This window comes from Lithobates pipiens, unplaced genomic scaffold (assembly GCF_037356315.1).
Source record: "Lithobates pipiens isolate NorthernLeopardFrog02 unplaced genomic scaffold, aLitPip1_a1.2 Scaffold_22, whole genome shotgun sequence".
Lineage (NCBI taxonomy): Eukaryota > Metazoa > Chordata > Amphibia > Anura > Ranidae > Lithobates > Lithobates pipiens.
This window is the reverse complement of record NW_027507784.1, coordinates 121113820-121129440: the sequence shown is the minus strand read 5'-3', so window position 1 is coordinate 121129440 and position 15621 is coordinate 121113820. Positions and strand designations below refer to the sequence as shown.

Below are 15621 nucleotides of genomic sequence, written 5' to 3'. Positions count from 1 at the left end.
TATTTAGTCATTTTTGCACGTTTGAGCACTTAACAGCGCGAGGGTCCATTTTTCACATTTTTAAATATAGAACTATAGCCATCCCCATATACATAGGGCGTAATTTACAAATCTATTTTTCCCATGTTATTATGTTATTATGTCTCTATTCACAAAGATGCATAACGCTATATTTAGTCTGTTCTATAAGTAATGGCATTTTAATGTAATGGAATGAGTTAAGCAATGGTACAGGTAGGTCACGTGAAGTCTGCAATGGGGAAAGTCACTGAACAACATTTGTTAAAACTGGAATGGATACTACACCCTTTCTTTAGTCTTCAGTGCAAAATGGGCCCTATGCCAAGCAATACAGAAGATTGAGATCATGATTCTGTTAGTTGGCATTTGCTTCTTCATATGTCACACATAATAAAATGAGCTCATCTTGCTTGAGAAAAGCTTCAAGACACGTGACCATGATCACATGTGTAGCTCTACCCCTGAAGGAGCCGCTGGTTAAGATGGGCCCTCTGTTCTTGGCCTCAGGCTTCTCAAAGCCTCAACCCCCATCGTTTACACCAGGTTGAATGGGGAAAACAGACAATCACAGTTCTAAAATGCTGCAACACGATAATAACAGTGTGTAAAATCGGGTACCAGGCTAGTTTCTGGAAATTAATCATACTGTATTATCACAACATCTAGCTTAGATGAACAACAGTCTAGTGTACAAGGAGGTTCAGTAGCAAATACCATGAGTAATGTAGCGATGTCTCAGGTCCCCTTTGGTCTAATGAGAACCTCCAAAGTAAGGTATAGCTGACATACTTCTATGTAGAGTGCATGGTGGGTGTAGTGCAAGGTAGATTCATGGGCATCAGACACTTTTTTAAAGCAAAGAGATTTATTTTTCTCTTGTGTTAGGTCCTGGACACCCTTTAGTAGTTGCAATGTTAATTAGCAGACTCCAAGACTTCTATAGGTAGACAGCCATGCAGGGAAAGGCACCCAGCCAGACACCACATCTGCATGTGTAGACACCCTGTCTCCTATGGCAACAATTTTGAACAGTTTCTGACAAAGGTTGCAATGAACTCTTTCACTTCCTCCACAATCTCTTTAGATCTTCAATCAACTGAGTTCCCAGTCTATCACCTAGACCCACTGATCCACTGTCACTGGATCTCCTGAGCTCTTCCAATTTTCTCACTGAGTATCTTCCTCAAGCGCCACCCCTGCATCCCTGCTGGGTCCTTAGCTTGGCACTCACAGATACTCCTCAAGCGTCACCCCACTGGCCTGCTCGGTCCCTGGCTTGGCACACAAGGTTGCTATGCAAGTGTGACCTTTGCTGGATAGGTCACTGGCTTGACACCTGCTGAAGTTTCCCAATTTTTCTCTATCCCCGGTTGGAGAGAATACTGCTCTGGTACTTGCTTCAGCTACTCACAGTGGTCTCTGGTAATAAGGTGGATGATCCCATGGTCGCTTAGTGGCGACAGCTTCCCGTCTACCTCTGACCAAGACAGGTTCTCTGGCTGGCAGAACCATTACTTTTAGTTTGACTGTAAGCCGCAGTCCCAACCCTGCGCTGCTCTCTTGCTTCTGGATAGGCCCTCAGACAGCCTAGCAGCAGGATGTCCCAGGGATAGGCCTCAGATCTCTGTCCTAGCAGCCCAGGGCATTACAACACACGTCCACCCAGACAGCCATCCAGGTGGCACCCCGATCACCTGACCTCACCCAAATAAATAGGCTCTCCCAGCATGCCAAGGGACCCAAGAAGATCCCTGCCCATTGGCTGAGATACCCCATCTGTTCCTAATCTGTCCTTGCAATGCCCTTGTCCTATCTAATGCCACTAGATACCTGGCCATCTAGTGACAGAAGAGAGAAGTGCAGCAACTCCAGAACTAGGGTGGAATCAATTGATCTCCTGTCAAATGGCCAAAGCAACTATGCTTTGCAGTTAAATATCAATATCAATAAAAATCAGGGTGCTACACAATTTTTTATATATATGATACATTTTTTTCACTCCATAAGATACACCTGACCATAAGACGCACCTAGGTTTTAGAGGAGGAAAACAAGAAAAAAAATTCTAAACCAAAGGGGGTACTAAAATATTTACCAGTGCCCATGAAATGCAGCCTGACCAGTGTCAATTAAATGCAGCCTTACCAGTGCCAAATAAATGCAGCCTGACCTGTGCCCATGAAATGCAGCCTGATCAGTGCCATGAATTGCAGCCTTACCTGTGCCCCCTCCACCTCACACAGATTGACATTGCTGTATGCCTCCACCTGTCACGCAGAATGAAAACAGCGGCCGTGGCCATAATCCATTCGGCTGCTTGGGCTGTTCTGTCTTCTGTCTGTGGCTGAGAGACAGGCCGTGGGAGATGGTCGTGCCACCACTGGCCTGGTATTGTAAGATGGAGGCGGTGAGGTCTGGTCAGTATTCGCTCCATAATATGCAGAGACATTTTCCCCCATTTATTGGGGGGGGGGCAAAAAGTGCGCCGCATGGAGTGAAAAATAGGGTATACAGTGCCTTGAAAAAGTATTCATACCCCTAGAAATTGTCCACATTTTCTCATGTTACTATCAAAAATGTAAATTAATTTTATTGGGATTTTATGTAATAGACCAACACAAAGTGGCACATAATTGTGAAGTGGAAGGAAAATGGTAAGTGGTTTTCAAATTTTTTTACAAATAAATGTGTGAAAAGTGTGGCGGGCATTTGTATTCAGCTCCTCTGAGTCAATACTTTATAGAACTGCCTTTCACTGCAATTACAACTGCAAGTTTTTTGGGTATGTCTCTACCAGCTTTGAACACCTAAAGAGTGAAATATTTGTCCATTCTTCTTTTAAAAATATGTCAGATTGGATGGAGAGACTCTGTATACAGCAATTTTCAAGTCTTTCCACAGATTCTGGACATTGAATCTGTGGCAAGGTCTGGTCATTGACTGGGCCATTCTAGCACATAATTATGCTTTGCTCTAAACCATTCCATTGTAGCTCTGGGTGTATGTTAGAGTCATTGTCCTGCTGGAAGGCTAACCTCCTGCAGGTTTTAATGCCGCGTACACATGATCTGACTTTCTAGCAGACTTGGTCCAGCAGACCCTGGAGAAAGCTGGGCCATCGCTAGCAAAAGAGTGTCAAAAGAACAGAAGATAGAGGAGGAGCCCGGTGAGAAGAACTGGAAAGCGCTGAGAAGTCAGAAGAAGACCACCGAAGTCGAAAAGAAGACCCCCGGAGCTGCCTAATAAACTTCTTTAAAAACCTGTGTAGTGTGTTTTTTAATTTACATTTTTTCCCCCAGATGAATGGGTAGGGATATGATGTACCCCATACTCATTCACATAGGTTGGGGGGCCGGGATATAGGGGCCCTCTTATTAAAGGCGGCTCCCGGATTCCGTTAAGCCCCCCGCCTGCAGACCCCGACAACCAACGGCCAGGGTTGTTGGAAAGAGGCCCTTGTCCTCATCAACATGGAGACAATGTGCTTTGGGGTAGGGGGGCCGCAGGGGGGGCCTCCCCTTCCCCAAAGCACCCACCCCCCATGTTGAGGACATGTGGCCTGGTACAGTTCAAGAGGGGGGTGCTCGCTCTCCCCCACCCCCTTTCCGGGCTGGCTGGGCTGCGTGCTCAGATAAGGGTCTGGTATGCCGTTTTTTCGGCGTAGGGAGCTCCCCTTAAAATCCATACCAGGCGACTTGGCTCACAAGGTGTCAATCTCGCCGATGAAAGCGGCGAGATTGACTTCCCTTTCTAGTTCCGTCGTACCTGGGGCAAGTCCGTTCATTTTGATAGTCCGTCGGGAAGTCCGGCAGACTATCTGCCGGAACGTCTAATCGTGTGTATGCAGGTCAGCTCTTTCAAAAAGTCCATCGGACCTCCGCCGAAAATCCATTGGGAAATCCATCGGCCCTAATCCATCGAAAAGTCTGGTCATGTGTACGCGGCATAAGATGAATCTGTATTTGGCTCCATCCATCTTCCCATCAACTTTGACCAACTTTGCTGTCCCTGCTGAAGAAATGCATCCCCACATCATGATGCTTCCATCACCATGTTTCACGGTGGGGATGGTGTGTTCAGGGTAATGTGCAGTGTTAGTTTTCTGCCACACATAGCGTTTTGCTTTTAAACCAAAAAGTTAAATTTTGGCTTCATCTGGCCAGAGCATCTTCTTCCACATGTTTGCTGTGTCCCCCACATGGCTTTTCTCAAATTGCAAATGGGACTTCTTATAGCTTTCTTTCAACAATGGCTTTCTTCTTGCCACTCTTCCATAAAGACCAGATTTGTGGAGTGCACCACTAAAGCCCTGTACACACGATCGGACATTCTGACAACAAAATCCATCGTTTTTTTTCCCGACAGATGTTGGCTCAAACTTGTCTTGCATACACACGGTCGTACAAAGTTGTCGGAATTTCCAATCGTCAAGAACGCGGTGACATACAACACATACAACGGGACTATAAAAGGGAAAGTTAGGAGCATGTGCACCACCCTTTGGGCTCCTTCTGCTGATCTCGTGTTTATCGCGTGTTAGTAGAAGTTTGGTTAGATCCATGTTGCGTGTATGTACTCATCGTAGAGTTCATGCTGTGCAGAGGATTGGTAATGGGCTTCTAGCTATGACACAAGCCCAATCCATGCACAGTGTGGGGAGGAGTTCATGGACGAAGAATTGGTTGCTCCAGCTTGACCAATTCTCACACATGCCTTGGCTTCGTGAGATCCGGGAGAATAATCCTGATGATTTCAGGAATTATCTCTGGATGACGGACCACGTTTTTCACCGTCTGTTGGCTTTTCTGACCCCTTATATCAGCAGGCAGGATACCTGCATGAGGCAAGCCATCACTCCAGAGCAGAGGCTAGTCGCCACATTGCAGTACTTGGTGACTGGGATAAGCCTGCAGGACCTCAAGTTCTCAACAGGCATTTCCCCCCAGGCTCTGGAGAACATTATCCCAGAGACCTGTTCTGCCACTATTCAGGTCCTGCAGAAGGACTATATTAAGGTAAGTTTTATCCTTTAACATCACATTCTATGTATTTAATGTTTGCTAATGTATTGTATTTCTTTGATCATTCCATAATTACCATGATTGTAATATGCTGTAATATGCTGTACTCATTTGTCCTCGTGCATGCTGGAAGCTTTTAAAGTTCTTTTTTGTTCTTCGTGCATATTTACCTTCACTAACCTCCCCAGCATGCTCTTCTGGGCCCATATACACCTATAGCCTAGTCACTTAGCAATGTATTTTTTCAGCTCCATAGTAGTTCTTTCCCCTAAACACCCCCTAAAATGTGTAAAAATTTTATTTGTGTCCTTAAATTCATGCAGAGTGCCAGGGGCTTTTTTTTTGGTGGCCCAAACTCACTCGGAACCCCCCTCCCTCCAACCGCTAAATCAGTTGATAGTAATCCTCTATATGCTGACTTTGGCAAGCCATACACACTATACCTACCTTTTGTGGTCAGATTTATGGATGAATTCACCAAAGCATGTAGTGCAAGGGCCTGCCTGAATACTTTAAAATGATACTGTTTGAAGTTTTTTTCTAATATTATTATCTTGATAGGTAATAGCAGAATGTAAAAATGTGCTTCCATTTGTTCAGTGTGTATTTTTTTTTTTATTATGACACTTCTTACCTGTCCAGTGGGCTGCCAATAGTGTAAGTAAGGAGGGACTGGCCAAAGTTAACACACATTATTTATGCATTCAGCTCTCAATGAAGTTGGAGAGGGTTACTGTCCAAAACATCCCCCCCTCCAAATTTTAGCAATATGCCATCAGATGGGGTGAGGAATCTGATATGTGGACCTTATACTTTTGAATTTAAATACTAATTTCAATAAATGTTATACTTATGTTGGCCAAAAATGTGTCTAATCTGCTTGCAATGTTTATGTGCAAAATGACTATTTTTTTTTCTTGTTTGACTCCACAGCTTCCTTTAACGCCACGGGAATGGCAGACTGTGGCCTCCCACTTTGCCACCTGTTGGGACTTTCCCAACTGTGGAGGTGCAATTGATGGGAAACACATCCACATTGTCCCACCCCCCCAACTCGGGGTCATAATATTATAATTACAAGGGGTGTAATAGTATAGCAATGTTGGCGGTGGTGTCAGCTACTTATGAGTTCCTCTATGTGGACGTGGGGAAAATGGCCGGATGTCAGATAGTGGAGTGGTCACCCAGACGGAGTTCTACTGGCATCTTCAGAATGGCAGCTTGGGCTTGCCACCTCCAGAAGACAATGTGGAAGGACTCGCCTTCGTCGCAGATGAAGCCTTTGCGCTGGGGGACCATCTTATGCGCCCATTCCCTATGAGGACCCTCAACCCGGACCAGAGAGTTTTTAATTACTGGCTGGCCAGATCCAGAAGAGTGGTGCAGAATACTTTCGGGATAATGGCCAGCCGATTCCGCCTATTTTTGACACCGATCCACATGGTGGAATATAAACTAAACCATATAGTACTTGCCTGCTGCATTGTGCACAATTATCTAAGAAAAAATGCTACAAACTATCTGGCCTCATTTGGGCCTAAGGCCAATTGTCCTGATGCTACATCCCTGATGGCACTTGAAGCTGGCCATCCTGGCTTGCCCCCCAAAGTGCCCGCGAGGTCAGAAGAAGATACATGGAGTACTTTGCGGGTAGTGGGGCCATTGATATGCCAGACAATGTCTGAGAATTTTTTTTAATAAATTTATATTTGAAACTGGAATAATATTTGCTTTCATTTACTGCTTGAGTTTCTTTCAGCTTTCAGTCTTTTTCTTCAACAGTGCAAACCAAATTTATTTGAGACATTGATTTGATTATTCTTCAAATAATATTATTATGTTGTGGGTCTGCTACACAGACACCTTGTTTTTGTTGTTAATGTATGCAGTGCATTACTGACAAAAATATTCAACATTTTCAGCACCATAATAGAAATTTGTGGAGTGATGAAAATGGCGTAATTGGGGCAAATTAAAAAGCACTGTGGGTTTTATTTACTAAAGGCAAAATCAACTTTGCACTACAAGGGCACTGCAAAAGTGCACTTGAAACTGCACTTGTAGTGCAAAGTGGATTTGTCTTTAGTAAATAACCCCCATTGCCACAGAAAACACCAACTTTACTACAAAAACTGCTTTTGAGCATTGAAAGAAGAAGCCACACATTGTTGATTAAAATAAAATGTTTTACTCAAAGCACATTCACATGTGCATTTATGAAAGAGTTTTTCAACAAACCAACATTTTTGGTGTATATAACATTAGTTTTGGTAACATTAATATAACTAGCCGTTTTTGTTAAAACAGGCATGTTTCAAAGCATAACATACACAATTTAGGAACTTACAAAGTTCAACTTTGAAAAGTGAAGGCAATATCAGACATGAGTATGTCCAAACCGTGTTGTTATTGCCTTCATCAGATGGGGTGATGTCACCCCGGTAAAAATTGTGATTCAAACTGGGCATTTTCCTCCTGATCCCATGCCTAATGTCAACATGTGCTATCTCCCATCATGGGCGATCAATGTACATGTTTTGGGGGTGCAACCCCTTCATCTCAGCCACTTTAGGCTGGGTTCACACTGAAGCGATGCCTCCCGCCGGCAGTTCACACTACCCTATGCGGACTGCTGGGAGTGTCAGTGAAACCTTAATGACACCCCCAGATCAGTTCGCATATCGCAGTGCGATCTGCAAACTCGGACAGGAATTGGATCGCATGGTGTGAACACCCATGCGATCCGATTCTGCTGCGGACAAAAAAAAGGGTCCTGTGCGAGTTTGGAGCGGGTGCGATGTGAATTCAGCCATACTATCTGTATGGCTGAACTCGCATCGCACCGAGATCGGATGTGATTTGCACTGCAGTGTGGTGCGAATCACATCCGGGTCTCCTAGCCGCAGCAGTGTGAACCCAGCCTCAGTAGCGAGGAAAGGGTTGCACCCACAAAACATGTACATTGATCTCTGTGATGGCAGATAGCACATGTTGAAACACTGTGAGCATCTTCAAAATTTGGCTGTTCTAAAAATGTAAAACTGTTTTTTAAAATATCAAATTGATGCTAGCTAGTTTTGTGTGTTTTAGATTCTCTCTAAAACATCAATGATGTTCTTAATTTTTTGTTGAACATCATTGATGTTTTTCTTAAGATTCTCTAAATCGCAATTGTTCCCCATTATCTCCCCAATGAGGATCTGGGCACTTTCACTGGTAAAATTACATTCATCTTCCACAACATCCACATCACCTATAAATAAACAAAAAAAAACACCATGTATTATAAAAATACAGGCATACATCTATTACCTGAAGCTGTGGTCTCAGACACTCACCTGTTGTGGTGACAATTTTGCCAATTTCAACAACCTCTCCTTCCTCCTCCTCTGTTTCTGGTGTTGGTATTTCCCCTTCTTTGGGAGGTGTGGGGTCTCTGGTGTCCTCAGACATCCAGAATCTTCTCTCCCCTATGAGAATGTATAAAAGGAATATTTAGCACACCGATATTTGAGGGCAGAAATAGGAATATGAAACATTGCTTGGAAGTGTGGTACAATTGTATTTTTTGGCAGAGTTCAAAGCTGAAAACATTATTTTTTACACTTTCTAAAGCTGGAATACTTACCTGTTTTGTGCAAGTTTCACAGATGGAGTCACCCCTATAGTATCCACTGGAGCACGTGTGTGGCACACCCTAATAGAAAGTTTGTTCTGGTGTCCCACAATAGTGCTTCTGAGTCCAGATGTGTAAACAACTGCTGAGTGTCCTCTCCTTTACACTGAATCAAGTTTGCATTTCATTCTAGTTACAAACCCATCTAGACAACAATCTTCTTTGAATAGAAATAGGCCTGAAGAAATGTACTTAACTGCAACTGCAACTTCCCAAAACATCATATTTTAGTGGGCGAACGAACGATGTTTCCTACGACCGGTTGAACCCATGAAAGTTGCCATTTTAAACTGTACAACAGTAAAGAAAAGCACATGGAGCAGTATGCAACTAATAATAATAATATGAACACAGGACAACTACTTCCTTTTTTGAATAACTCGCTTGATCTTTCTGTACTGATCGTGCTCCCTCAGTTTCAGGTCTGACCAGCGTTTCCTCTGTTGATCCTTGGATGGTCGTACCCCAAAATTCTCTTCACAACTTTAATCATGATCTTGGCCTTTCTCACCTTTGGGTTTGGGTAAGGTCCATACTTCCCATCATAGTCGGCCTTCTTCAAAATGTCCACTATCTCTACAAAGGACATATTTGAGGCCTTAAATGTCCTCTGGGATCGGGACGTTTCTGGCTCCAGGCTTTCCTCATCCTCCTCGTTGCTGAAATTAGCACGCACCTGCTGTGTCTCCACCATGTGCTCCCCCCACTGCGCTGAAAGAGAAGGGGCGGGGAATAGACTAGAAAGAATTTCAGGGGCGGGCGGAGTTTCACTCATGCGCAGTGTATATAAAACGTAACACATGTGCATCGTACGTACGATCTGTGAGCGGAGGACGGAGTATCGGAAGGGATGATCGTTAGAACGAAGGTACAATTTAAACTTGGGGCATCAGTGGCCTATACTGCTTATAGATTGAGGCCTATATTGGGTCAAGATTAGGAAAGTTTAGCCTGAAATTAGCGTTTGTCTTGTGTTGTGTCTTGCAGAGAAAAAGGATGGGTTCAAAGACCACAGCGTTCTACCAATCTTCATTGACAAGTACAATGTGGCAGGTGAAACCTTCACATTATAATAACAAAATAAAGAGGCAGGCATGCTGGAGAAACTGCTGGAGTTGGTGAAGCTGTGGTCCCAACAGCAACCATCAGCTATTTAAAAGCCAAAATTGATGGCCTGAGGAGCATATATCTGAGGGAGAGCAAGAAGGTCCAGGATTCCCAGAGGTCTGGAGCTGCAGCAGATGACGTTTATGTCTCCAGGCTGTGGTACTAGGAGAGACTGCATTTTCTGTTAGACCAGACTGAAATCAGGGAATCCCTCACAACCCTTCCTTCCACGCTTCATTCCACGCTTCCTTCCACCCCAGCTGAGGCTTCCGATGTCCAACCTGGGATTTCTAGCCAGGAAGAAGTGGAGGGGCCCAGCTTCAGCCAGGTATAGTTTTGTTCTACATTTTTTTTTTGTAAAAATGAATGAGGTTAACTAGATGTGATTATTGATCACTAATTGCTGATTTAATGAAGTGTTTTACATATCAATAGACAGTAGTAGCCAAAAATAATTGGGACAAGAATGGAAAATGCTGGGCTCAGAATGATAGTGTTTTCTATTTGTTAATATTTAATTTGCAACAGTCATGAGCTGAAAATTGTGTGTGATTGATGAACCAAAAACTAAAATTAATGTCCCTTTTTCATACACAGGAAGACCTCAGCCAGGAGGAGGCCGTGGAATGTGGCAGCGAGGAGGTAGCTGTGGAATGGGGCAGCCAGGAGGAGGCAGGGGTTAGTGGCAGCCAGGAGGTGGGCAGGCCTAGGAGCCTCACAGAATCCCAGGTCCCTCCCCTCTGCCTTCCAACCAAAAGGCTAGGAAGGGGAGGAACGTGGAGGAGTCAGTGCTCAGGCTGATTGGGGAGGCTTCTGCGGCCCTCAAAACCACCCTCACTCTTCAAGAGGCCTTTGCCTCCATGGTTGCATGCAAAATGCAGACAATGGAGGAGGGGCAACACCTCATGTGTGAAGAACTCATTTATTACACACTAAATAAGGGGCTGAGGGAACAACTCCCCAACAAAACCCACCTGTGTGAGTTGGACCATCATTCCCCTCCTCCTCCTCCTTCTGCCACACCTCCAACACCACAGCCACAGCCTGGAAGGAAGCGTGGAAGGAAGACCAGAGAGTGATGGCCTGGGTTCAGTCTGGTCTGACAAAAGATGCAGGCTCTTGTATGACCACAGTCTGGGGACAGATATGTCATCTGCTGTTGTTCCTGATCTTTTGGACTTCTGAACCAGATTGTACTCCCTTATATATGGACTCCTCAGGCCACCAATTTTGCCTTTAAATAATTGACGTGCGCCCTGGGGGCAAAAGGCTTCGCCAATTTCAGCAGTTTCTCCAGCGTTGCCTTCCTCTTTATTTGGTTATGACCCCTAATAAAGTTTTTTTTGTTAAAGAAATACTTGCCTGTGTGTTTTACTTAAAAAAGGACAGTTCATTTGTAAGTAGGCAGGTACATTTCAAAAATACAATGTCAAATTAACAAGGGACACCAACACCAAACAACCTCCTTGAGATAAAAAAAATAAAACAATAAAATAAAAAGATAATAATGGTGTTGTGGTAAGTTGACACACAAAACACACAAAAAAATTATGGAGATCACCGAAATAAAAAAAAGGAGACCTTGATTAAAAAAACAACCACAAAATGTTTAAAAAATATTAAAACATAAAAATAAAAATGATTCGGGAGATGTGACGAATAAAAATATTATATTCATGAAATCAGGAGAAAGAATAAAGAAAGAAGTTTGTGAGAAGTCTGTGTGAATATGAGCAAACAATTCTTCTAGCATTATAAAGAAAAAGAGAAAGCGTTGCATTAAACAATTTTTAACATTGCATTGTGACGAATGTACTATATCCATTACGAACGCTAGTTTTACCAGACTGAGCGATTCCGTCTCGTAATTTATTCTGAGCATGTGTGGCACTTTGTGCATCAGACTTGTCTACACGCGATCGGAATTAACGCGATCGGATTTTGTTGTCGGAAAATTTTAGGTCCAGCTCTCCAACGTTATGTGTCGGAAATTCCAATGTAAAAAGTCAGATGGAGCCTATACACGGTCGGAATTTCCGACAACAAGCTCTGATCGCACATTTTCTGTCGGAAAAAGTCCGACTGTGTGTACGGGGCATAATAGTTGTCCTGTGGACAGATTCCCCCACCTGTGCTGTGGATCTCTGCAGCTCCTCCAGAGTTACCATGGGCCTCTTGGCTGCTTCTCTGATTAATGGTCTCCTTGACCAGCCTGTCAGTTTAGGTGGACGGTCATGTCTTGGTAGGTTTGCAGTTGTGCCCTACTCTTTCCATATTTGGATGAGGGATTGAACAGTGCTCCATGAGATGTTCAAAGTTGGATATTTTTTTTATAACCTAACCCTGCTTTAAACTTTTCCACAACTTTATCCCTGACCTGCCTGATTTGTTCCTTGGCCCTAATGATGCGGTTTGTTCACTAAAATTCTCTAACAAACCTCTGAGGGCTTCAAAGAACAGATGTATTTATAATGAGATTAAATTACACACAGATGGACTCTATTTAACATAAAATGCATGAATATCTTAGTGCAAACCATACAAGATATTAAACATAATAACATATAATATATAAAATGTCCATTGTGCAAAACGTGCATAATAGCAAACATATTAAATAATAAAATAAAAAATGTCCATTGTGCTGGCAAATTAAACAATAACAGGTGAAAAGTGCCACACTATATTGAAGTAACCAATATGATAATAGACATATAAATAAAGCACATGAATGGTTTACTGCAAAACATGCATAATATCAAATATATTAAATAATAAAATAAAAAAATGTCCGTTATGTTGGCAAAGCAAAATCCTTTGATGGTGCTCCAAAATTGACAACAAGTTGTGCTCCCCATTGTGTGAATCTGCTCACCTCAGGGCGTTTGACCGTTTTTTGGTCAAAAACGCCTGAGAACCACCCCTGGGTTGTGAATGAAGCTCTTTGGGATCCTGAGATGTCCAGCAGTAAGTTCCTCCATCCATATATAAAAATAAAGTCTAAATGGTGTTTTATAGTTTAAAAACATATTTTATTTATAAAACTTCAATCTGGGTACTCACATCTTCCAAGTACTGAAGCGCACCACTCTATAGCAGGTAAAAGAAAAAAACTATCAGCTAACTTGTCTGTTTGCAGCGTTCAAACCTGCTGCCTACTGCACCGTCCTGTCCCCTCCCCTACACGTGTTCAACACAGGAATCAGTCATGTGTCTTCCTCAGGGGGATTGTAAGTAGACGGTGCTTTTTCTGGTTTAACCACTTGCTTACTGGGCACTTAAACCCCCCTCAGTCCCAGACCAATTTTCAGCTTTCAGCGCTGATGCACTTTGAGTGACAATTGCGCGGGCATACAACACTGTACCCAAATGAAATTTTTATCATTTTTTTCCCCACAAATAGAGCTTTCTTTTGGTGGTATTTAGTTACAGCTCGGAGTTTTATTTTTTGCTAAACAAACAAAAAAAGATGCAAAAAAAAAAAAAAAAAAAAATCATGTTTTAATAGTTTGTTATAAAATTTTGCAAACGGGTCATTTTTCTCCTTCATTGAAGTGCGCTGATTAGGCGGCACTGATAGGCTGCATTGGTGGGCACTGATGGGCTGCATTGGTGGGCACTGATGGGCTGCATTGGTGGGCACTGATGGGCTGCACTGGTGGGCACTGATAGGCATAGTTAAGGCGGCACTAATAGGCACAGATAAGGCGGCACCGATGGGCACAGATAAGGCGGCACTGATGGGCAAAGATGGGCACAGATAAGATGGCACGGATGGGTGGCACGGATAAGTGGCACGGATGGGTGGCACGGATGGGCACTGATAGGTACCACAGATAGATGGGACTGATGGGCACTGATAGGTGGCACTGATAGGTGGCTCTGATAGGTGGCACTGCTGGGCACTGATGGGCGGCACTGCTGGGCACTGATGGGCGGCACTGGGGTGCAGCACCTTTGAGGCAGATTGGGTGGCACTGTGGGTGGCACTGTGGGCACTATGGGCACTGACAGGGGGCACTGACGGGGGGCACTTACTTTTTCTTTTATTTTACTTCAGGATGGCACTGCGGGAGGCAGGTGGGCACAGGCAGGTGGTCCCTTGTATTGATGGCCGTGATCGGGACTGATGTCCCGATCACGGCCGCCGGTGATCGGCTTTTTTTTTCTCTCCTCGCGCTGTCAGCGCGAGGAGGAATAATAGCCGATTACCGGCTCCGTTCTATCACATGATCAGCTGTCATTGGCTGACAGCTGATCACGTGATAAGGGGTCGGGATCGACCCCTTACACGGATCGGTGATCAGGCGAGTCTCACGGACTCGCCGATCACAGAGCGCGCCGCGCGCGCCCCTCAGGGGGCGCGCAGGCCACTCGTAACCAGGACGACGTCAATAGACGTAGTCCTGGAAATGTAGGTCCGCGCTAATGCCGTCATTTGGCAATAGCGCGGATCTGAAGTGGTTAAATAGTGTATTGGTGGCCATGTTTTCGTAGTCAGAAGGCATGCCATCTGTTTGGTGATCATAGACCCATTATCAAGCAATGAATTCCCATTGGACTAAATCCTATCTTAAATAAATGAACAGTCGGATGGTGCAGTAGAATGTACAAACTGCCTCTAACAAGCAAAACATCTGAACATAATTTAATGCCTCTAACAAGCCCAAATCTGATCATATATTGATACACCCTGCAGTTTTGGAATCTTAAAAGGAGACATCCAATCAATAGATGATCAATCTGCTCCCTGTAATAATGTTTAAAATAATGCCCTATATAACCCAATATTTAATTTGAGCAAAATAGTGAAAAAGAACAAAACGAAATATTAAATTTTAAATAAAAATAATAAACATAAAAAATAAACATAAATAAAAAATAAAAATGATATTTTGGACAAAAAACCCCAAACCCCTTGTTTTCACAAAAAAATAATATTGGAATCCTGGTGTAATCAACCTATAACCACACCTCTCCATTATTTCCAACTTAAAGAGACCCTAGGGGAGAATGTCATGCACAACTCCCCCCCCCCCCTTTTTGATGACCCTAACTGTGCCGTGTTGTAGAATGCTCAGAAAACACCGGAGGTCAAACTCCTTGTTCACCCCCCCAACCCCCCCCCCCCCCCAACTGGTGTATCCATCATGATTCACATTTGCTAATATCTCTTATATAATTGGATCCTCTCCAGTGTGTTTTTGGAGCATCCCCTGTGGATTTTTATTATGTTTATCTTTAAAGTGTATAGATAAATAATGTTTGTCAAACCATTTTTTGATGTTCCTTACATGCTCCTCCATCCTGACCTTTAAAGCCCTTTTAATTCTTCCTACATAAATCAATTTGCATAGACACTTAATCGCATACACAACACCCACTGTATCACAGGATATAAAATCCCTGTTGGTGTGGTTTGTATTGGGATTGGTGATTGATTCAATTTTTTTTATGTTTTTTTGGACTTTCACACAGCTGTAACATCTGCCACAGCCAAGGAATCCCTTTAAGTCCCAGAACATACGTGGTTTAGGTTGTGGTGGCTAAACGACACAATGTACTAGCTTGTCCCTTAAGTCCCTATACTATTTCGGGTCTGTCTGGTAGATGCCCTTTTAAATGAACATCTTGTTTCAGAACCCCCCAATATTTACTAACAATCTTCTCCACATCTTAGGTTTGTACATTGTAGTCCAAAACCAAACAGGTACCCATATCCATTCCATATCATTAGCTCTACTGCTGGTCCTAACTTCTAATAAACTCGACCTGTCTAGATCTCTGATTTTACTT

At 43.4% G+C, this 15621-nt stretch overlaps 1 protein-coding gene across 1 annotated transcript in view; it reads right to left on the bottom strand.

Annotated features, from left to right (window-relative positions):
- LOC143925440 (uncharacterized) overlaps positions 1-15621 on the bottom strand; it is a 45757-nt gene that overhangs the window by 17626 nt on the left and 12510 nt on the right. The window contains exon 2 of the mRNA XM_077449982.1: positions 8381-8512. Coding sequence (XP_077306108.1) covers positions 8381-8512 — 132 coding nt within the window. The remainder of the gene's footprint in view (positions 1-8380; positions 8513-15621) is intronic.